The 23,329-nt window shown below is 48.8% G+C and overlaps 1 protein-coding gene across 1 annotated transcript; it reads right to left on the reverse strand.

Moving 5' to 3' along the window:
* Positions 1–13,010: 13,010 nt before the first annotated feature.
* STC2 (stanniocalcin 2) lies at positions 13,011–22,940 on the reverse strand (the record flags this gene model as incomplete). The annotated part of the gene is made up of 4 exons (XM_084242778.1): positions 13,011–13,419; positions 17,908–18,119; positions 20,568–20,710; positions 22,790–22,940. 4 exons carry the CDS (start codon positions 22,938–22,940, stop codon positions 13,011–13,013), a joined length of 915 nt encoding a protein of 304 aa, XP_084098904.1.
* Between the last annotated feature and the right edge of the window lie 389 nt (positions 22,941–23,329).

Raw genomic sequence — 23,329 nt, forward strand, 5'->3', positions numbered from 1 at the left:
GGTGGCCACCCGGCCCCTTGGAGAAACGCCTCTATCACGGACAAGAGAAATCGGGACTTGTTTCAGGATTCCAGAGGCCAAGTCCCGCTCCTCCAGTGACAACCTGGGGAAACATTACTTAACCTCCAGGAGTCTGTTTCCTTATCTGTATAGAAAGAATAACAATTTCCACCTTTCTGGAGCCTTGTGTGACTATCTTTTCAAATACTGGGCTAAATGTGGCCAACAGGTCAGACTGCAAAGTCTGGGGCTATCTGCAATGTTATTGTCACCGAGTTGCTGGGTGCATTGTGAACCCAGCTTCTCTGTCTTCCTTCTGTGGGCCCTGCTCAGGTTCTGGGGCTGCAGTGAGAGGCCTGGGGTGACTGCAGACCTCTCTTCAGGTGTTCTCTGTTGTCTGCCAGGTGTGCCTTCAGGTCCAGTGCAGTCTAAAGTGCTGCCCCCCACGCCAACTGCCCTGACCTTGTTTGTTGGCTATTCGTGCTACTTTTGCTTAAATTAAATTTTTTAAAATTAAAGTAGCATCTTTATCTAGTTAAGCATCTTTAATACAAGTCTTAATGGCAGAGAATCCCTTTGTTATAGCTAGCGTGTGGCTTTCCAGAAGAGGGGTGACTTTTACTAGCCTCTCTTGCAGCTGGGAGGGACTTAGTTCTGGCCAGAGAGATTTAAGCAGAAGTGTTACATGGAAAACATGCTTTTGGAAAACATTCTAAAAAGATAACCAGTATGTACACTTCTGCATTGTTGTCCCATCTTCTATCCTACTGCTGGAATGTGGATTTGATAGGTGGAGCTGGGGCAGCCATATTGGACCATGGGGTGGTCTTGAAATTGGAGGCCATGTGTGGTACAGCGGTGAGAAAACAGAACTGACAACTTCTGACAACTTCATGGAGCAGGTCTGAGTTGTCTAGCTCCAGATTTTTAAAACATGGCAATACCTTTCTGTTTTATTTATTAATAATTAATTAATTAATTTTATGACATCATTGTTCTTCCTTCAGATGTAGCCCCCCTAGTTCTCCCACCACCATACCTCTCCTGAACTGTCACCACAGTCCCTTGTGCTCTTCCCTCCATCTTCGGACCCCTCTCCCTCCCACATTTCTTTTTAATTAAGGATTTTGCTTTGGATTTCTGTTTATTTGTGCCAAATCTAATTCTTTTTTTTTCCTAAAGATTTTTTATTATGCATACAAGAACTGGGGTACAGGCCAGAGGTGCAAGGGTGAGAGTGGGGAGTAGAACAGGTAGAGTGACTGAAATGCATTACTGAGGGGAGCAGTGGGCGAGGCAGGAGAGGTCTGTTGCGCCATGTGGGTCACCTCCCTGGCCGGGGATCTAACTTGTGCTTGGATAGCTTCATAGTGCTGTGTCTTAACCCCTTGCACCACCAGGGAGGCCCCTGTGCCAAATCTCATTCTAACAGATTCAATACCTGTCTCACACCTCTCCACCACAAGTCCTATTTCCCAGAAAAACCACTTGCTGCCCTTTAGCTATTTCTTCTAGAGTTTACCTTCAGATGCTTAATAATACACATCACCACCATTTCTTATTTGTTTGATTTTGGATATTATCTATTGACTTCCTGCTACAAAATATTGCATTTAACTTTCTTTGCTCGCCCTCAAACCCTCTGCTGCACACAGACACTGCTCTTCTGCCCATCCTACCAAACATGAATTTCTGGTTGAATGCATATAAAGTATATCTATCCATTATTACAACTGTGTAACTACTCTTCATAACTGAGCTAAGTCTGTACTGCAGGGAGTATCCTGTCGTGCAATTAAGTTTTCCTTTTAATATAACTTCTTACTTTTCATGAGTTAATAATGCCTCTTGTTTGATTTGTTTGGTTTTTCTTTCAGTACTTTATTGAGGAATAAATTACATGCAATAAAACATAGAAATCTTAAGGGACCCAACTTAATGACTTTTATATATGCTATGCCTGTGACACCAGGGCCCAGACGGCTCCTGTGTGTCCCTGTCAGATAATACCTGCCTGTCCCTCCTCCTCCCTCTCCAGGACAACCATTATTTTGACCTTTAACCCCATAGATTAGTTTTCCCTGTGTTTGAGCTATATATAAATAGACTCATCCTATATGTATCTTTTTCTTGTCTCAGTTCTTATCCTCATCATGTTTTTAAATTTCATCCATGTGATGTGTGTCCTAGTTATTCTTTATTGCTGAGTCATATTCCTTGGATGAAAATATACTTTGCTTATACCTTCCCTAGCTGATACACATTTAGGCTGGCTCTAGTTTTTTTTAAAGATTTATTTATTTATTTTATACAAGAACCAGGGTACAGGCCAGATGCAGGGAAGGGTGAGAGGATTCACCGGAGACAGAGCGGGGAGCAGAACAGGCAGACTGACGAAATATACTGCTGAGGGGAGCAGTGGGCAAGGCAGGAGAGGTCTGCCATGCCATGTGGGACCCTCGCGGCTGGCTGGGATCGAACTGGCGCTGCAGAGGCTGTGGACAGCTTCACAGCGTGGCACTCAACCGCCTGCGCCACCAGGGGAGGCCCTGTAAGTATTCTTGTACTAGCGGCTGTACATCTTCATTTCTCTAGACACAGTCCTAGAAGTGGGGTTGCGGGGCCATGGGAGAGGTATATGTTTGACTTTATTAGAAGATATCTGCCAAAGAGTTTTCCAGAGTGTTTATTCCATTTCTGCTCCTACCAGTAGTGTGGGAGGGGACCCATTGCTTCACAGCCTAGCTAGCTAGCACTTAGGATGGTCCCGTGTTCTTAACTTGATTTATTCGGCTGGACAGGTAGTGATGATTATTGTGGTCTTAATTTACATTTCTCAAATGACGAATGATCTTGAGGCTTTTTTCATGTGATATTTGGATACCTTTTGTGAAATGCTGTTCAAGTCTAGCTCATTTTTGGTGTGTTCAATTTCCTGTAGCTAATTTAGCCATCACTAATTTAACCAAGCCCTCTGACAGAGCCGTGAAGCGATCACCTGCTGTCCCCTTTGTCACCTGCTGCCAGTGAGGCTGGCCTGTCAGCTGTCACCCTGGATCCTTCTTAACCTCATCCTGGGAAGTCCCTTCCTTCTCTCCCACGCTAGGTCTCTGCTTCCTGGATCCGATTATGTCTTTGTTCTCACTTTTCTCCCTCATTCTGGTGGAGCACAGCTTTTAGGAGCTTCCTGTGAAGGGATATTTGAGAAGGAAATTTTTTGAGATCTTGCATGTTTGAAAAATATCTGGATTGTGCTCTGTTTAACTGATGATCTGACCTGGTATAGAATTACTTTTCCTCAGGATGCTAAAGCATTGCCCTTTGTCTTCTGGCTTCCAAAGTTACTGTTGAGAAGTCTGAGGCCAAAGTGATTCTTGACACTTTTTATGTGACTTTTTTTCTCTTTGGAAGCTTTTGAGATTTCCCCCTTGTCCCTAGAAGTTTCATAATTTCACAAGAACGCACCTTGCTGGTTAGTTTTTCATTCACTGGCTAGGTTTTCTTTGGTTTTCTTTTTGAATCTGAAGACTTTTATCCTTCAACCTTCCATTATTTTTAAGATAATAGTCTCTCTACCATTTACTCTGTTCCCTAATTCTGGAACTCCTCCTGGTTGATTGTAACTCTCCTAGGTTTGATTCCTCACTCACCCTCTTTATCTTTTTCTTCTATTCTCAAATTGAACTCCCAGTTATTTATTTAATTTTTAATTTTTTTCTTCTTATATTTTAAATTTCTCAGAGTTCTTTTTAAATTATTTAAAAAAATTATTTTTGTTTATGCATACAAAAACTGGGGTGTACCCAGAGGTGCAGGCAGTGGGGGGGGGTTAGGGGATTCACCAGAGACAGAGCGGGGAGGAGAACAGGCAGATTGACTGAAATACACTGCTGAGGGGAGCAGCTGGCGAGACAGGAAAGGTCTGCTGCACCCGCCATGTGGGTCACCTCCCTGGCCAGGGATGGAACTCATGTCCTAGCGACTGGTGATAGATCGATAGTGCTAAGACTCTAACCCCTGCACTACCATGAGGCCCTCTCAGAGTTCTTTTTCAGTTTTCTAATGGTTCTTCTATACATCCCCCTAAAAATGGAATGACCGTGAATGGCTTAAATCTACCTACAAGGCAGGAGGCTTGCAGGGGCCAGTCTGGTCAATCACGTGAGTAAGCATGTGGATCATAATAGAATAGGGAGTGGTGGGGAGTGTGGCAATAGCAATAAGCTTACTATTGGTGGGTGTTTTTTTTCTTTGAAGAGAAGCTAGAAATCTGGATTTTGTCACTTGTAGGTGCTGGCAACTAATTTGCGTTTTAAAAAATCAACATGCGAGTCAAATAAAATACAGTTACAGGCAATATTTAATGTTTGAACCACCATTCTGTGAACCACTAGTGTAGGGCTTCTAGTTTGTAGATTATTCTTATATTCTTATACGATGACCCTAGGGAAGTCTCCTGCCAAAGGACTGGTCATGGGTAGAACCTGTCTCAAGAACTGAGTGTGCTCTGTTTAAAAGTTTTTCTTTTCTTTTTTTTGAAAGATTGGTATTTAGGTAGCTGCAGGGCACCTGGGCTCTCCCTGCTGTGAAGAGTGTAGTTAGCTCTCAGCTTCTTGTGCACTCTGCCACTGCCCGACACGATGTTCAGGCTGAGACCTGCTCTTCCCGGCTGTTCCCAGCAATGACAGCTCACAGGGGAAAGCAGAACACCCACCCTTCTTGCCAGACATGCACCTTGTTTCCTGGTGCACTTTGCTCTGGGGCTCCCCATCGTCTTTTCTGGGACCTTTTCTCCTCCCTCCCCTCTCTCCCTTCACAGGTGTCAGACCCACATTTTGTGATCCCAGCTCCACTGCCTGCTCCCACTCTGCATCTGGCTCTTCATAGTGTTTGCCTGGCTGACCTCATGAACTTTTAATTCTCCTTCTGCTCCTGGTAACTGTCACAGCTTCCAAGGCCCTCCCATCCTGGAAATACAGTTGACCCTTGAGCAACATGGATTTGAACGGTGTGGATACACTTTTATGTGAATTTTTTTCTCTCTGCAGGTTGGGCATTTAGGATTCAACCAAGCACAGATGGCAGTTGATTGAACCTGCAGCTGCAGAACCCATAAACATGGAGGGTCAACTGTAGTTACTTGCAAATTTTTGACTGTGGGATTGGTACAGCTGAGTCGTTCAAGGGCCAGCTACATGTGTGGAGGTTGCTTTCATTTCTGCTGTTGAGTGTGCATGTAAAAAAGCAGAGATTGGTAAAAAAAAATCTTAGGACATGGGTGGGTAGGGAGGGGCCTCCTAGGGTGCTGGTCCCATTCCTTCTGCATCCCTCTGGCTTCCAGGAAGCCAGACGCCCCCCTACCAGGTGCAGGCCGTCATTTTGAACTAGTGGGAGGAATGGCTTCTTTCTCCGAGGTGCTGGGATGACCCAGGTTCTGGAGGGCCAGGCATTCTCCTGTTTCCAATTTTCTGTCTACTGTATGGAAGCAGTAGGGAGCTCTCTCACATGGGGAGGGGGTGCTTCCTGTTCTGCTTCAGGAGAGATGGAGTAGTGGGATTGATCAGCCCACCCCTTGGGATCCTCCTCTGCATCTCTCACTGTGCTCCCCACCAGCCTGGCCTCCCGGTTCTGCATCCCCCCCCAAGAGAATACCTGTTAGGGTTTTCCCCCAAGAGAATACCTGTTAGGGTTTTCCCAGTGACAGCACCCTCTGGGCAAACGCTGGGAGAATTCTTAAAGGCCCACAGAGTTGATATGGCCTGGCTAGAGGATCTCAGTTCTTGGGCCATGCTGAGCTCAACTCTCCTTCCAACCTCCCCGTTTCTGGAAATGTGAGTTTCCAGGATCTTCCAAGCTGGGGAGGAGACCAAATTCTCATGAACTCAACACTTACTGACTGGCCCAGAGAAGGGAGATGTGGTGCTGTCAGGCAGTGGCTTCTTTTTATTCTCTTATCTCTTCTTATTATTGTGCCTGTTCTCCACTGAATACTTCAAAATGACACTTTTGCAATCAGGGTCATCTGATCTTGGCTATTGGAGGGGATGGGAATTGTGTCAGCTTGTGGCGAGGGAGCCTCCTACCCCTTTTTCCTCACTGCTCTCCTGACCATTCGGTGGATGGCATGGGGTAAGGGAAGGGTTCTGGCAGGCCACCGTAGACCCCTGCCTGTTGAACATGAACCTGAGGGTCATCTTTCTACACAGCTCATCTGTTACAGATCTCACTGCATTTTCAGAATCAAAAATGTGGAGAAGCTTTTGTGCCTTAGGTACTTTTGGGCAATCTGCAGAGATGGGCACCACCCCTCCAAACCCCCATCCCCAGGGCTCATGCACCTGGGAGGGTTCCGAGAGCCAGGGACCTGGTAGACCCAGAAGATTCTCCTCATTTTCTTGGTGTTATTCTTGGTTTAGAAACCCGAGTGAACTCTCTAGCTTTTTGCAGATTCACCCCACTCACTCTGAGAAGGCATTTGGACTTCATCCTGGGACTCTGATGCATTCTTTTGTGCCTTTCATCTTTTTGCTTTTTAAAACACATTTCTCTTCATTTCAGCTGAGTCATTTTCCTCCTCCTCCTTCTCTTCTTCTTGACGCTCCTGGGAGCTGGAAGGAGCACTGTCCCAAACCCTTGGCTTCTCCAGGCCAGATCACTTCCAAATGTCAAACTCTTAGGAACCTTGGCCCAGAGTGCAGTGGGCTCTCGCCCCAAATATCTTTCCTCCCTCATCTCTGTCAGTCTCTGCTTTCCTTTCTTGTTAAGGAGGTTTAGGAACTGGCTTCTCTGTGAGTAATTTGCCTTGAGTTTTGCAAGGAGAGTGGACAGGAAGGCTCTTGTCCTCAGAATGGGCCCATCACTGCCTGGCTGAGCTCACCCCTCAGAGTTCCTTTGGGAACCACAGCTGGGAAGACCTGCTCAGGCGCCACTCACCCACCTCCTTGGCCCTGGCCATGAAAGACATGGTTCCTGTCTCAGAGAACTTCCAGGACAGATGATAAGGAGGGGTAGCTCTTGGTGTTGGGCTGAGGCCTTCCAAAATGACCAGGAATAGGACATTTCACAGTCTTCAAAGCATTTCCTGTGCATTGTGATTTTTTGTATAGCTTCAGTCATCTTCTCATAATCCCTTGTATGAGAGTGGGGTAGCTGTTAGTTTCCTTATTTTGTAGCTGAGGAAACTGGTTTAGACAGTTTAGCTGATTTGGCAACATCTCAAGGCCAGCCCTGATTTCCTTTTTCAGTTGTTATTTAAAAAAGAGAGAGTTTTACCTGGTTCAAGATCAATAAGTGCCTGGACTGGTCTCCCCGTCTTTGTCTCCTGACATCACAATGACGGGCTTTCCAGTGACTTTTAATTTTGACACCTATTCACTGAATCTACAGTGGTGCTCTTTTCAAGGACACAGAATATATTCCAGGACACAGAAGTTAAAGTGAAACATCTGATTTGACAATTTGGCAGCCATTTAGACAGGAAGCTTCATTCACTCATTCATTCACACTGTCAATGGCAGGCTGCTGGGAGACAAAAAATGCAAAATGGACTCCATCTCTGAAGGGTTCAGATCCTGGGTTGTTATCGTAGCAAGGATGAACTCAAAGTCCTTACTTAGATTTGAAGAATTGAAGAGATGCTATAAAACCTTTTGGGGACAACAGTCACCATGGGAGAAAGGAGAGCACCCTAAATCAGTCATGCCCTGGGAGGCCGTGTGGGATGAGGTGTCATGTGGGGAGAGAGAGAGAGAAAAATAAAAACTCACAGATGGAGGGGAGAGGGAGACACCGGGAGCATCGAAGCACCATGTTGAAGGCGCCATCCCAGAAGGAGACCTGGTTTCCCAGCAACCACACCCACATCACACCAAGAGGAGAGATCATCCACCCAACTGAGCCCTTCCTAAATTTTCAGACCCACAAAATTGTGAGTAAAATAAAATGAGGTTTCAGTTTGCTGTTTGGGGTTAGTTGATGAACAGTAATAAACACCTAAGTCAGATTTCCAGGGTATGGTACTTCCCTTATATGGAGCCCTGCCTTGGCGTCCTCAGTTCAGACAGGTGGTCTCCATCCTCTCTAGCGGGCCACCACCTCATTACACAGGCGCTCCCCCCAGCTTTAAGAACAGCAACAAGTCCCAGAAATTGTGGTGAAGTGGAGTCCTGGGATCCTTCTTTGCACCTTGTGAGCGACTCTCCTGCCTCTGAGAATTGCTTGGAGCTTTTCTGGCCTCTTCGAAGTTTTAACTCTCCCAAGACCGATGCTAAATGGGGGGTAGGTGTGCACACCCTCGCAGTGGCATGAGGTTGGGTTCATCCTGGTGGGGAACCCATTTCATGCGTAAACTGAAATTGACTTTGTGACTTTTCCCTTGCTCTCTCTGGAGAGTGACTTTTGGTATGTGTGCTCCTTTTGGGGAGTGATAAAAACCTAAACTGCTTATGCAAGCAGCGAGGCATGACTCCTAGCCCAGGGCTTCTATTGATCTTTTCTTCTCTTCTCCACCCACAAAAAATAATTTCACATGAAGCCCGATCTCGGGCCAAGGCTTCTCTCCTCAGCAGGGGGCTTTTCTTTCTTGTTGACTTTAGGAGAAATTCAGATTTTTGTCTCCAGATTTCGGGGCGTGCAGCTCCAGCTTCCTTTGGAAACTTTGCTTAAATACCAGCATATTTGGAAGGCCTTCTGCCTTCTTCCTCCCACAGTCTAAGAATTCCCAATCCTGGTGGCTTGGAGCAGCCAATGGCAGGGGGGCGGCATCTGTGTTTCTGATCTTGGGTGAATTTAGCCTTTGTTTTCATACCTGGGGTGGGAGGTGGCCAGTAAGACAGAGCAGGGTGAGCCTTGGGGTGGTTTGCATGCCACCCTTAGAGTAGGCCAGCCATGCCAAGATGCTTTGGGGCCTTGCTTTCTTCATGTATAAAATAGAGTTCAGAAATAACATTTGTAAAGTGTCAGGTGGTGCATGGGATTACATAATAGATCCACACGGATCTGCAACCATTACCATGAGGATGAAGATGGTGGTAAAGATTTCAGCAGAGCCTCACTTCTCAGATTGGCCTGGTGATGGGGTGGTTTTGGTGAAAATGTCTCTATCTGTGTGTTCACAAAACTGGAGTGACTTCCTGAATACTTTCCTGGGTGGCAGTGGAGTAGAAGCTTTTACAAAAATGATCGGCTTGCAAAGAAAAGTGCCAAGCTTCCATGATTCTCCTGCTCTTCCTGGTCTGAACCAAAATTTGAGTCTTTGCAAAGAGGAAAGGTGAGAGCATCAATTTTCCTTTCCATTCTCAAGCAAAACTCCTCGGAGGCCTGGTGCTATAAATATAAGAGTATAATTATTCTTTCTCTAAGCATCGTGTAAGATGGGAATAATACGGATTGGTTTAAATTAAAAATAAATCAAATGTGGAGAATCTAGGCCTGAAGTAGGGGAAGAGCTTGTGGGGCTTCGAGTTACAGAGCCCGTTTGCGTTTAGAAGTCCCCGGCTTGCCAGCCAGTTGGTTTGAAAGGTGTCACAGGTTTCCTTACCTGTGAAATGAAGATAATCCCTGCTCCTTGTGGGATGTAGTCAGGGTGAAATCATGTGTGCATTATGCCCAGTGCTGTGCCTGGCACACAGTAGGAACACCAACGGTGGTGGCAACTGCTGTTAAGTGGGACTCCTACTGTTTTGCTGTAGGCGAGCTGAGCTGTTGTACTGGTGGCATCTGCCACGGCTCAGCCTGAAAGAAGGGCGGCCACACGGAGGGTCAAAGGTGAGCACAGAGAAAGCAGTATGGACGACTCTTATGGCCACGGCTGGCTGCTTGGAGTCCATACTTCCTTCTGTTTGGGGTGACTCAGGCAGGGTTTTGGACAGAGTCCCTCTGAGGGAGAAACAACCCAAGGTGCTCTTCCTTACTGGCTTCTTCCCTGAAATCTGGTGAGCACCCTCTTGCTCATAGTCATCCTGCTTGGCACTGGATGTCCAATGTCCTCTTCAACAATAATGCTGCTTAGGTGGAAGTTATTTCTTTAAAACCTTTATTAATGCTTGGAGGAAAATAACACGGGGTAACAGTGCACAGGCCCCATGGCCTAAAGCCATGGTAGAAACAGATATTCTGATTTAGCTGGCTCACTTGGGACTGAGGTGGTTCTTCCTAGGAAAGCATCATTTCTCCATGTTGTTCTAGTAAAGACTAACTTTGTTCAAGTTTGAATCTCTCTCCTTCTGTGTGTGTGTGTGGAGTGTGCGGTGTGTGAAAAAATGACTACAGTTCTGGGCCAGTATTTTCTATTTATTTAGTTTTGGGTGTTAGCGTTTTACTTTCCTCAGTCCTCTCCTTTCAGAATAATAGGGCTATTTATTGATACAAAGGAGAGGTGTTCAGATCATCTTAAGATGCAAAGCTCAAAATAAACTTCATATCTTTATTTGGAAATCCACATCCTTCCTCAAAGGAAGGCTCGTGAGTAAATTTGTAGGAAGCCTGAAGCCCCAGCTGAGGGCCTATTTTTAAGGACTACGATGCCTACGGTTGAGATGGCTCAAATGCCCTGTCAACATTGACAGGAATTTGGACTTCCCTCCATTTTGAACAAAAGAACATTAGCAGTAAATGCTACATTGTGCTTCAAAATACCAGGAATCAGAATGAAACCATAGCTACCTGACTTTTGCGAAGTGAATCAGGGGTGGGGGTTATGAAAAATATACAACAGAGACCAGAGCAGGGATTCAGATTTTATGCCTTGGGGGAGAACACTGAGATAATAAATACAAATGATAGCTATTTACAATAGAAGCAGCACATGGGGCACCCGTAGGCAAATACATGAGATATTTACACCAAGGAAAAGAGAGAAACGAGGGGTCCCACATAGCCGACCCAGGAGCTGGAACAAGTGAACTGCTGACCTCAGAAGGTTATTGCTTCAGCTTGAGTGATACAAGGAAGGAGCCAGGGTGTTGCAGTGGCCCATGGCATGAGACAGCCATAGTTTACATTTGGTTGCCATGGCAGAGCCTGACATACGTGTCCTCCTCCCCCTGAGGGCAGGACTGGATTGAAGTGCTTCATCTTTGCTCGCTGCAGCTCCAGCTCTTTCTAGGTTCATCTCCTGGCACTTTGTCATCCCCCTCCAACACCCAAATGATTTATTTCCCACATGGGATCTTGAAAGACTGGGGAGATGGCCCTTGGGCACCCTGTCCTGGCAGCAATGAGACTGGATTTGGGGTATATAAATAGTAACTATGTTTGGGGTAACAGAATAGATGGACGTAGCTTCTTGGTCTCTGGCCTCAGTTTGCTTTGTGGGCGAGTATATAATTGGAGGATGAAGGTGTGTTTGCCCGCTATCCAGCACAGGGGCCTGCAGACTCAGGCCCCACAGCCGAAGCCACTTGGGTGCCTGTTAAATACAATTTCATTGGAGTGGAGACAAGCCTATTGGTTAGGTGTTGTCTTCGCGTGCCTGCTTTTGGGCCGCAGTGGCAGAGTAGAGCAGTGGTGACTGAAATAGCATATCCACTACCTGGGCTTTTACAGAAAATCTCCTTTCTAGAAGGAGCTGGCCCAGAACACCCATCACTCCTTGCAATACCAGGCTCCTCTTGAGCACTAGCGACAAGATGGGGAAAACTTGACTCTGTGTGCCTATTTGGAAAGAAAGGGCCCGAGCCAACGAGCCTCTGAAACAACCTTAGGAAACCCGTCCCTGACTCTTCTGTTATCCTCCCTTCCTCTCCTTGTATTTTCGGTTCTGTCTCTCCTGTCATTCTTTTGTCTACTTTGATTCCTTTGCTCATGGCTAAATTTCCAGTCTGGTCCTGGAAAATCCTGTTCCTTAGCGATGTCTCCTCCATTTATGTTAAATGTTGGTACTTCCAGATGGAGATGACTGATGCTCTTCATTTCCTTCTCCCCTTTTCCATTTGCTAGCATGGAGGAGCCAAGTGTCCCCCTTGGCCTCACGGAATCCAGCACATGGTGTTTTATCCAGAGAGGCTGAGGGGCGAGGTGAGATAGGTGTTGCTAAGGGAAATCTGTTAACTGAGCTCCTCCTACGTGCCAGGTCCTCCAGGCTTAGGGTTTGCCCTAAGTGGCGAAAACCCCACACTAGGCAATCAGCTACACAGCGTTGTTGCTCTCTGATTCCTTTTAAAATAGCACTTAAAAAAAATCAGTCCCAAAAAGATAGGCTGCTCCCCCCCGCCCCCACTTTGAGCTGGTTTTAATGACCCAGTTGCTTTGTTTGAAAGCCATTTATTTAGACGACAGATATGTAGATGTAATTGGATAAATAAAAAAGTGAAATAGAGATTTGAAGCAGTGGTTAAAATACAAACACATGGGGCCACTTCCTCGGACAGTGGACAGCGTCCCCCAGACAGAACACTGGCTCAGAAATTACACTTAGAACCCTCCCCCTGCCCACCCCAAGTCTCTCCGAACATCAAGGTCCCAGGCAAGAAACTGAATTTCGGTTTGGTAACAGCACCCACACGGTCCCTGCCTCCTCTCCACCCTTCTGATTCCCAGCGAGATTTTCACATTGGCTCCTGCAACCAGCTGGATGCGGTCCAGCTGCCCTGCTCCAAGACAGCCCTGGAAGCTTTGGGGGGCAGGGCCCAGCACCAAGTGCGTGGTCTGGGTGAGTGGGCCTGCTTACCCCTGCCCCTCCCGTCTACCTCTTCCACAGCAGAGTAAACCGCAGACCGCAGCCCAGCAGCCCCACGGATGGGAAAAAGACAAAGTTTCGAGGAGGACACGTGGCGCACTCGCCTGGGCAGGTACAAACGCGGACCAGCCGGGCACAACCAAGATTTCGCCCGCTGCCAAGGGAGCCTCCGCCTCCCCTATTCATACTGCTAACATACACCTTCATCAAGTCCGCAATCCCCACCAAATCCTGCGTGTGACATCCCCCCTCTTAAATGGCAAATGTTTTGGAATGTCCATAGAGAAGAAAATGGATGGCATGGAGGAAAGATTTCCTGGCCAGGCCTTTGGTTTCACCTCCGGATATCAGAATATTCAGACTGTTCATCCTCCCACTCACTGCTTCCAGAAGTTCCCTGGGCCCGATGGCCAGCAGCTCTGCCCCGGGAGTGCACATGGGCATTTGGGTGACTCTTGCTCCCTCGCTCACCCTTGGCACCTCGGCTGATCTCCCGACTGCTGGACTCTGGGAGGTGATGACCTGCTTCCCTGTGATGGAGTCTGGAGAGCTTGGCTCTGTCCCCTGGGAGCTGGCGTTCGGGGGGTGCCGTGGGGGGCCTCTGCATGGCTGAGGTACAGAAGCTCAAGATGGAGCACAGGCTTCCCCAGTTCTGTTCACACTGTGCCTGAACGCTGTGTGTGATGGCCTCCTTCACGTCTTCTCCGCAGGTCAGCAACAGATTCACCAGGTCCACGTAGGGTCTAGAGATGGAGAGTGGAGAGAGACGGAGGATGGACTGAGCCCTGCATGGGCCGCAGTGTGCAATGAGGACACCAGTGAAGAGAGACAGGCCAGTGCTTGACTTGGGTTGGCTTGGGGCAAGACCTATCTGGAGTTGTTTCAGATCTCCCCCCAGATTCTATGGTGCACTGACCTCAACCTACATTTACTGGGTGGTCATTACATGCTAGGTTCCATGCCAGGCACTGGAGCTTGAGGCTGGGGATAGAGTTTGCCGCAGGAAAAGAAGCCAGTGACAGTTCACAGGGGCGGAGGGTCAAACTAGGGCTGCTGAAAGGAAGAAGCTCTAAGAAGCTTGGGGAGAATTCCAGGCAAGCAGCTATGTGAATAATGACAGGAGCACAGGAGAGACATATTTAGGACATGTTTTGGGTATGCCAACTAGGTGGATATTAGTTAGAGTGGAGATGAGTCTTGGGGGCAGTGTTCAATACCAAGGAGCCAGAGATGATTAGGAGAGGGCTCCAGACTTGTTTCTGGGAGCCCCAGTGTGGCCTCAGGGGGGCCAGCAGGCTTTACCACCTGCACCAGGTGAGCCTCCTCTGAGGGAGGTGCCCAAGCATTCATTTGCCCTGTCTGTGCTGCCCCAAGTTTAGGCTGATACTTTTGGAAGTTACTGGAAGCCTCTGGACCCACAGGAGTCTGGCATAGGCAAAGTTTCGGGGGAGGCCAGGCTCCCTGGGCTTTCCCATGGAGTGCTTTAGTTTTTTGCAGTGGAGGAGTGACTAACTGAGCATCTCTGTTCTTCCAACCTGTTTTCCCAGCCCTGGGGGTGAGGGCTGGCAGCAAGGGTTTGGGAGGAGAGCCAGCTGCCTAGGCCATTCCAGCTGTCCTGGGTGGTTCTTCAGGGAAGGTGCTAGAGGAGGGAGGAATGGCTATATCATGTCAACTTTCCCCATGAGAGTGAGAGATGAAAGTGTATCTGGTGGGTGCAGTGGGCCTGCTTTTTATATTTATGGAGCCACATGGTACAAGTGTTTCCTGCAGTGGCCTTCATGGCCACTCACTGAGCCTTTCTTACATCCACTGACTGCTAAAAAGCCCCTGGTTGGGGGGTGTCTGCAAGATTTCATGTGGCTAGCCAGCATTTTTAAGCAGTCCTTGGCTAGCAAAGTTTATGGGTACATCTGACCATGAGCATCACAGCTCTGGCCCATCACCTTGAGCAGAGATTCACGCTGCCATGTGAGATCATTTTTAAGAAACAGCAGGACTTTTTTTTTTTCCTCTGACACTTTTCCCCTCTGGACCACCTGACTGGCTGCATTACAGCCATTTAATCTCTTCTCTGCAAGCTGGCAGTTACTATAGAGGAAGAGTGGATAGTGTTTTAATATCTGTGATCTGCCATTTTTATGAATTAGTCCCCAAGTTGTAATTGAGTGAACTGTCCTGATTTCATGGTGTAAAAGTGGAGACAAATGGGGAGAAGTTGGCCTTTGGAAACTTCTGGGCTGGGAAGGCCTGGGCTGGGCAGAGAGGGGAGAAGAGGGATGTTTTGGCTGTAGAGATCAAGCTGCCCTTTAAGGCCTACTTGGTGTCACTGGAGTCAGAGTCTGCAGGGCTGACAGGCAGGTCCCAACAGTGACAAGGACAGTGGGAAGACTTCTTGGGCTATGAGATGAGGGCACGAGGCAGCACAGGGCAAGGCTCCATGCATGTTGGTTTCCTTCCACTGTTGGAGAACTACAAATGCCGGCCTCAGGGAGCTTAAGTGCACAGAGTCTGTCTGCTACAGCATAATCAAGGTTAGCACCAGATCGTTCCTGGCACTCATCTGAGGCTAGATAAGCAAATTGCGAGGGCTGAGTATCTGTCTATCTTGGGGACACTAGACTGATGCTCTTCTACACGTTTCATTTGCCAGAGTAAGGAGAGGGTTCTCTTGGGACTATACGAATTGCCTCTTGGCCTCCTTTGCCAGGGCGTTCTGCCTGCAGATGAGCTCTCCGAACCTCACGGCGGGTCCTGGAGCTGGACTGGTGCCCACTATCTCTTGCCCTTAGAGAAAGCTGTGAACTGTGGGGAGGGGTGTGTGTTCATCAAAGCCATGTTTTGAGCTGGCGCGCTGCCTTCTCAGGCTGCTGGCTCAGCTGGTGTCTAATGACAAAGCCCAGCTCTCTCAACTGGGTGTCAGCAGGGCAAAAGGATTTTTAAAAATACTTGGAGGGGGATGTGCCAGGAGGCTCCAAAAGCCTGAAGACTGCCAGTGACGGGTGTGTGGTGGCCGAGGTGGCTGATAGGGATAAGTAGGGTGGGAAGGGGTGAGGGGAGCTGAAGGGAGTGGAAATCTTGAAGGAAGCCACTTGAACTGAATGTGAGATTTTGTGGTTGGATGGGGATTGGGTTGAAGGATTCTGGGGCGCCCGTGACTTCTTACTTTCTAAAAGGAATAGTAAATTTGGTTCTAATTTTCTTGTCTTTCTTTGTAAATGATTCAAAGAGCCCTTTGGAAGTAAAGGCCCCATGGCTACATTTCCATGGAAGAGACACCAGAAAGCCCAGAGCTTTACTCTCTTAAATTCCAGGGATCTGGAAAAGCTTGGAAGCTTTCAGTTTCTACAAAGAAGACTTTTCTTCCAATAGACAAGGACTTCTTGTGCTCTAAGAATGTAGCATAGACTTATAAACTAGCATCCCATCACCCACTCTTGAGGCCAACAATCCAGGTCTAAGGGCTGGCTTGAGTGTGGGCAAGTGAACTTCATGAGTTTCTCCTTGGGCTGCTTGCCTGTCCAGGGGCTCCCTGAAGGGAGTTCCACAGACCTCTCCTTGTAAAATGGGGACACGGTTGAGGAAAAGATCCACTCTGTTACTCTGAGCCCGCCCCGCTGCCCCCACCCAAACCACCATATTTAGTGGCCAATGGGCCTTCAGCAGGCCTAGTGAGAAGAGAACAGGTCAGGAGTGAGGGGGTTTGACATCTGTGCTTGCCAACTGGTTTTAGTCATTGTTAACACCAATTCCAAGTTGGAAAGAAGGACTCAAACCTCAGAGCAAGATCTTTAACCTCTTTGCTTCACATTTCTCCTCTATTATGTGGGGATAGTAATTTCTATCTTGTAGCATTGTTGGGAAATACTTGAGATTACCCAGAGAAAGCCCCTGGGCATGGGCCTGGCCCACTCAGAAAATGATTGCAGTTATCGTGGCTTTGTTCTAGCATTCGGAAAAATCAAAAAATATTTTTGAGGCATTAGTGTAACTCAAGGAAAAAACAACATTGTTTTGCCCTTGGCAAGAGCTGCCTTTGGGGATTCATGGTGAAGCTTATAATTGTAACTTCACACCGGAGGTGATTCAAGAGACCTAGAACCTCCTAACCAAATGGAAAGTGACAGGTGATGATGGGGGCTGTCCTCCATGATCTAAATGTAATGGGTGGAGTGGGGAACAGCCTGTTTAGTGACACCGCTGGGGGAAGGGCATGGTACACACTGAGGAGCAAGAGTTCATCAAACTGTACTGATTTCGCCCCATGAGTCACTGGGCGCAGACCAACGGTGGCATCAAGCCAGCAAGGACCTGTGCTGGGCTTCTTAGCTGGGGGCTTGCTCTCTGGCCTGGATTTCTGAGGAAGGAACCATCATCACCTTCTGGGTGATCAGCCATGCTTCATGTTAGGAATAGCTGTGCAATGACAGGTTTTATTTAGCACCCTGTAAAACTTAGGGTCCTCTAGACAGGGTGTTTTTAAAAGAATGAGATATCCTGGGTTTATTACTGAATTACATGTGTTCAAATAAACAAATTTCTATTTTCTCATTTTGGCTGAAAAGTATTTAGTTGATTCAAGTTTTTGACACTTGTTTTGCATTTTCTCTGGGAGGTTTGGATGTGTTAGTGAAGGTGAACTGGAACTTCTAAAGGAGAGAAGTGCTTATGGAGGCAGGAAACACAGCTGTTGCTTTTAGCATTCAGCATGTCAGAGGGGAGGTGGTGGGGCTGGGCAGCCTGGCTGCTATGCTGACTTTGCTTGTCCTGCACTGTGTGACCTTCACTGCACTGAATCTCAGTTTTCTCCTCTGTGAAATGTGGATGAGCACAGTACCTAGTTCACAGGGTGGCTGTGAGGTGTAAGTGAGAAATTCCTCTAGAGCACCAAGCCCAATCACTGGCAGGGGGAGAAGCAAGTGTTATTCACTCTCGGCTGTCTATGGGGGCATCTACACAGCTACTTGAATACCCACAGAACTTTTGGGTGCTTGGCTGAGTTTTCCTGCTTCAACTGCTTATGATTTTTGCAACCTATAGTGGATATGGCTTGGGATTTTCCTGAAGGTCAGCAGGAAAGGGACTCCCGGGGGAAGTCAGTGCAACCTACTGAGGCCAACTGCCACCTCTCCAACTGACAGGAAAGTTCAGCTTCTAAAACAAGATCGAATAAGATTCTCTTCCAAGTCCAGGGGGCCTCCCTCCTCCCTGGGTTCCCCAGGGGACACACTCACTCCTGCAGCAGTAAGTCCTTGAAGTGAATCATCTCCACCATCACTCGTGTGTTCTCCTGGGCGGCGGAGCACAAGTCATGTTTGAGGTAGCATTCCCTCTGTAGCTGGAACACCATTTCCTTAATGGCCGGGCACTTCCGGCTAATGCAGCCGAATCTGTGGCGCAGAGCATGGGCCTTGCACTTCAAGGCGTCTTTGATGAATGACTTGCCCTGAGAACAGGGAAGGGAGAGAGGGGCAGAAGAGATGAGACCTGGTTACAACATTTAGACATTCCCCCTACCAGGCCTTGCACACGATTTTTTTGACAGCTGAACCTCAAGACCCTGCCCCCAACTGATATCCTTTCGGTGACAGGCTGATGGGACATCAGGAGGTTCCTGGAGGCTGATGCCAGGCTGACGTGGTACCTCCAGCATTCTGTCAAAAGGGATGTTACTTCAGTAAGGGGCTCACTGGCCTCTCTCCTCCCCAGCTGTTCTAGTTCCCCCTCCTCAGGGAGCTCCCTTGGTTGTCTGTCCTCAAGGCAGCCTAGTGTAGGCTATTGGGAGACAACTTTTTGGGAACATGAGGGTTAATCTTGCCAGGTCCAAATCCCCACCTCCTTGGTGGGTCCTGGTAAGTCCACCCCCTCCAACCCCCAGTGGAAGGTGCATGCTTTCCTGGAGCTCACTCACACCTTTCCTTCTTCCTTCTGTCCCACAAGTGAGTCAAGATGGGCTGCTAACTGCCTCCCACCACCCAGGCCCCTGCTGTCTCCTCTCCTCCTGTCCCTTAAGAAGGAGCATTCTTTTCCTTTTTTGACAGGAATTGATTCCTTTAAACTGTTAAGATTATCGCCTCTAGAAAGCCCTCCTGGCATTTTGCCTGGCAGGCCTGGAGTCTGAACTGCCCCATGGACAGCCCCTCCCCCATGCTCCCTGCATACATCTGGCCCACAGACCTCTTTCCTGGCAACCCCCTTAGATTGTCTTATCCTAGAAAGGAGACAGCTGTTGGGGGTGTGGAGGCCAGCCTTAGCCAGTTAGCTCCCTTATCGGCCTGACTTGGCCGAGGCAGTGTGGGATACCTACCCAGACATCCCACACCACCCATTGCTATAGAAACAAGCTGTTGTTGCAGGGTCACCCTCTATGTTTTAGACAAAGTTACTGAGTTGAGAAAGTAATGGGTTTAGGTTAAAGTGGGAAGGCCCCTGGCACATTGCTTTTCTCCTTTAGAAGCAATGGAACTGTCTACCTATAGTGTCTAATCACCAAAACCCACCTCCCCCGGCTCCTTTCCTCCAACTCTCCAGTAGGAGCCAAATAGGATGGAGGGTAGGGTGTGCCGGTTCATTAAGAAATTACATGCTGAGAATTGACTTGAAAGGGATGCTTCTAACTTGAGATCTTACTCCTGTTGGTGGAAAAAGAAAAGGAAGATTAATTTATGTGCGGGCTGCAGCAATCTGGTCTTGGTATTCTTCCCTGACATCCTGTGGGATTGCCCTTAAATACACATCTTTCCTCCGGATTTCCTAATTCCAGTTAATCCAGAGGGGATGCTTTATTAGGGAGTCTCAAGTTCAAACATTCTAACTCTTTCCTTCCCTGGTTTGTGTTTCCCCTCCTGCCACCCCACATCCTCTATGGTGTGGGCTGCCAGCCCTGTCGCGTCACTTTCTGGTTCCCATGCATCGCTTTAGCAGGCTCCCTACAGGATGTCAGTAGTCGGTGACTGGTGGTGTTCATAAATCACACCTAAACTGTTGGCCTCATCCAAGTGTTGTCATTGCTCTCCAAGGAAATGGGAGAGGAGGAAGTTTAGGAGATGGAATGAGAGGTCACTTTTCAAGGGCATAGCTGGGCTGTGAAGTACATGGAGAATGTGAGCTGAAGGCCCCAGATCACCTGAAATGTATCTGGATGGTCCTCGCTGCAGCCCTAACATTGCTTGTTGGGTTCTTAGCCTGCCCCAAGCAGCAACTCGGCTTTACCCTTGGGACCCTGGGAGAACCAAAGTGGGTCAGGCCTTGCCTATATTTATTATATAGAGCAAAGCTTATTCAGGGTTTTAATTTTTCAGGTTGGGAGAGGAGGGCTTGCTGCTTAGGAGGGAATAAAATCTGCCCTTCTGGGGGTCCTGACCTATTCGCATTGCCTGCTTACCCACCCACTAGGGCTGATGAATGTCTATGAATTTTGTGTTTCACTTATTCTTCCGTGAATAACTTTTGGAATGTATAATTGGAGTCCCTATCCTCCCCCCTCCACCTTCTGTTCTAACTTGATGGGCCTTGGGGTTGGGGTTCTAGCCAGGTGTCATGGGTCCTCTTCAGAAGGCGTTTATTACTTGTTATGAATTTTGTCTTCTGTGCTCAGCCTCCTCAGACAATTATTCAACTCAGTCTCTACTCCACTTTGCATGCGGGCACACAGCTTACTAAGCGTGTAGAAGGATTTGGCCTACATGGCTGCTCCAGAGGGCAGAACCCCTGCTGTGGATCTGGGAGACAAGGGCTTTAAGGCACCTCTGGGATGTCTGTTGCAAGCGCTGAAACACACCTTGAAGATCAGCTAAGGTGCCATTGCGACTAAGTTCGCAATGTAATTAGTCTGGGCCATGAACATTTCAAGTGCGCGGCACCAAACGTTTTTCGAGTGTTACACGGTTTTTACCTGGGCATCAAATTTTCCAGCGTTGTGCAGAAAAGTCATGCAAATTCCATGTAAGCCCCGAATCTCACAAGAGTTGTTCTCGAAACATTCAAACACGCCACACCCCACATCGCCAGCGTTGACCAAACAGTGCTGGATTTCTGCTAAAATGAGAATGACATACAAATATATACAAAATTATCAGCCATGCTGGGGGATGCAGAGGGGGTAGTTGGAATAAAACTTTTAGTAAGGACTGAAAGAGTAATTAGGGAAAAATTTAGAAAAGACTATTTCAGGATCTTAAATGCTAGGGAAAGAAAATTTCATCATTTAATCTATGTATAAAAGTAATCAGTAGTTGTAAATATTTGTAAAGCACTTGCCAAATCTACATTATAAAAGTCACAACCAGAAGTTAGTTCTGAGCATTCAATTTTCCATCCTTCGCATCTTATTAAGGTATTTGTGTGAAAACTTAATTTGAGTGTAGCACATATTTCGGCTTTTTAAACTCACTCACACAAGATTCTAGTTGGTCAGTTTGCTCTACCCTATGTACTTCATCAATGAAATACCCACTTTCTACTTAGATCTTAAAGCAGCTGCTATTAAATCACAGCCATTTCCTTCCTGACCCCTAAATGAGAGCATCCAGAAAGCAGTTTCATTTCAGTTTTATGATTCAACACCTAAAAATCAAAACAAAATTCCTATTAAGGCAGCTTCTCCAAACCATCCACATTATAAAGACCAGGCTCTAGAAGCTGTGGTTTCCCAGCAGGCTCAGGAGTCCAATCAGATGGGTCTAGCCTTCAGAAATGCAACCATTGCAGTTGGAGGCTCCTTGTAAATCGAGATACTTGTGAGCTCGCACTCAATCTCTTCGAAGTCCTGAGACCAGGGAGTTAGCCGCCCTCCTTCAGCAGAATGTGACCCTAATTCGTCTCTCTGAAAGGACAGACTCTGGGAGTTAACTGTCAGGCTGCCATGTGCAAAGTCTCTCTTCTCTCCCTCCCCCTCCCCAACCCCCTGATTTAAACCAACCACAAAATTACATCAGAAAAGTATATTTTGGAAGAAGGGCGGGTTCGGAGGCGATAATCCGCATTGAGATTAAATCTACCGAGAGAATGAGGGGCGTGTATTTGTTGAGGGTCACCGACTATTGAGAATCGCGTTCAATTCTCTGGGAAAGCGCTGGAGAGGGGGGAAGGGTGGGCGAGGGTCTGTCCTAGGATGAGCTGGGCGCGGGCCGGGAGGTGCTGGCACCCGCATAAGGAGGTGGGAGCTCGGGGGAGGATCCCACGCGCGGCCCCGGCGCGCCAGGCAGGAGCGCGCAGGGCAGCGTTTCACTTACTTGGGGCGTCCCTAATGGGCACTCATGCATTCTTGCTCGTGCAGGGAGCGCACGCTTGTCGCCACCGGGTTCGCAGGCCCCCGAAATAAAGGGGGGCACAGTATAGAGTAAAGGAGTCGTAGGCAGATTTTCTTTCTCTCCGTGGTGCTGGGAAAGGGGCCAGTCCCGTGCCATGCACGCCTGGCTCGGCTCCGCAGCTTGCGCGTTAGCAGAGAACCGGTGGAGCTGTGGCGGCTCGCGGTTAGGGTCGTGTCACCATAGCTTTGCTTCCAGACCTGCGCTGAAGCCGGGGACCGTAGAGCACCGCGAAGGTACGCTGTGCGCCACCCCGCCTCCACCTCACTCTCGGTTTTCCTGAAGCAACGTACCCCACCTCCCCCCCGGGAAAGTTCGCAATGTAATTAGTCTGGGCCACGAAGTTTTCGGATGTGGGGCATCTCATTTGGGGAGGGAGACAGGGGGTCCTGCCGCGGCCGGGCTGGTAGGGAAAGGAATCCTCCCCGGGCTGGGCGCAGTCGGGACCCCCTCGCCTCTAGCTGGGGAGCCAGGATGGAGCTGGGCGCTTTGCGCCGGACCTCGGACTCCCGAGCCGGCACTGGCCGCGTCAGGCGCAGCCTCATTTACCCTCGACCCTGGGGAGGACAGCAACAAGTCGTGCCCCAGCCATTTCATCACCCCGCCAGCACGTGCGGATTCCGGGCGCGCGGAGCCTTGGCGCAGACCTCGCCTCGCCTCGCGCTCAGCTTTGCACGTCCCGCAGGCACCCAAGAGTTTGCGCGACCCTGAGTAGGCGCCCAGGTCCCCGGAGAAACGCGCGGAACGAGCTGCGTGGGTGCCCCGGGTGTCTCCCCGCAGCTCCCCTTCACCGGGCGCACGCACTTACCTGTGTTTTGCAGGGACAGGCGGCCTTTCTGCTGGGAGCCCCTCTCTTGGGGTCCCTCGGGCGGGTTGGTGGCGTCGGTCCCCCGTGCCGGGTCGAAGGTGGCCAACACCAAAGCCAGGGTGACGACCTGGCCCAGCCGCTCGGCACACATGGTTCTAGCTGCAAACCTCCCGCCCCGGAGACCTGGATTCTTTGTGCTCCCCTCCTCCTCCCCTCTCCTCCCACTCTTCCTCCTAGCTCGCCTTTTCCCTCCTCCTCGCGGCCGCGGCTCCGGTAGAGGTTACCCAGCGCCCTCCCGTAGCTCTCCGGAGAGCATGTGACCAGGCCGTTAGCAGCGCCGCGAGTGCCCGGCAATGGCAGGGATGGTGCCTCAAATATCTCTGGAAGCTCTGGTGTCACTTGAATGAAGGAGTCGAGCAGGTGTTGTCCCGGCCGCTGGACCAATCCGAGACCCCGGCCCGTTTGACAACACGGCCGGGGGGCGGGGCCTGCGCCCAACTACTCCTGGAGGAGGCTGCGCGCCGCCCGCAGCGCCCGGCA

This window comes from Talpa europaea (genome assembly GCF_964194135.1).
Source record: "Talpa europaea genome assembly, chromosome: 9".
NCBI lineage: Eukaryota > Metazoa > Chordata > Mammalia > Eulipotyphla > Talpidae > Talpa > Talpa europaea.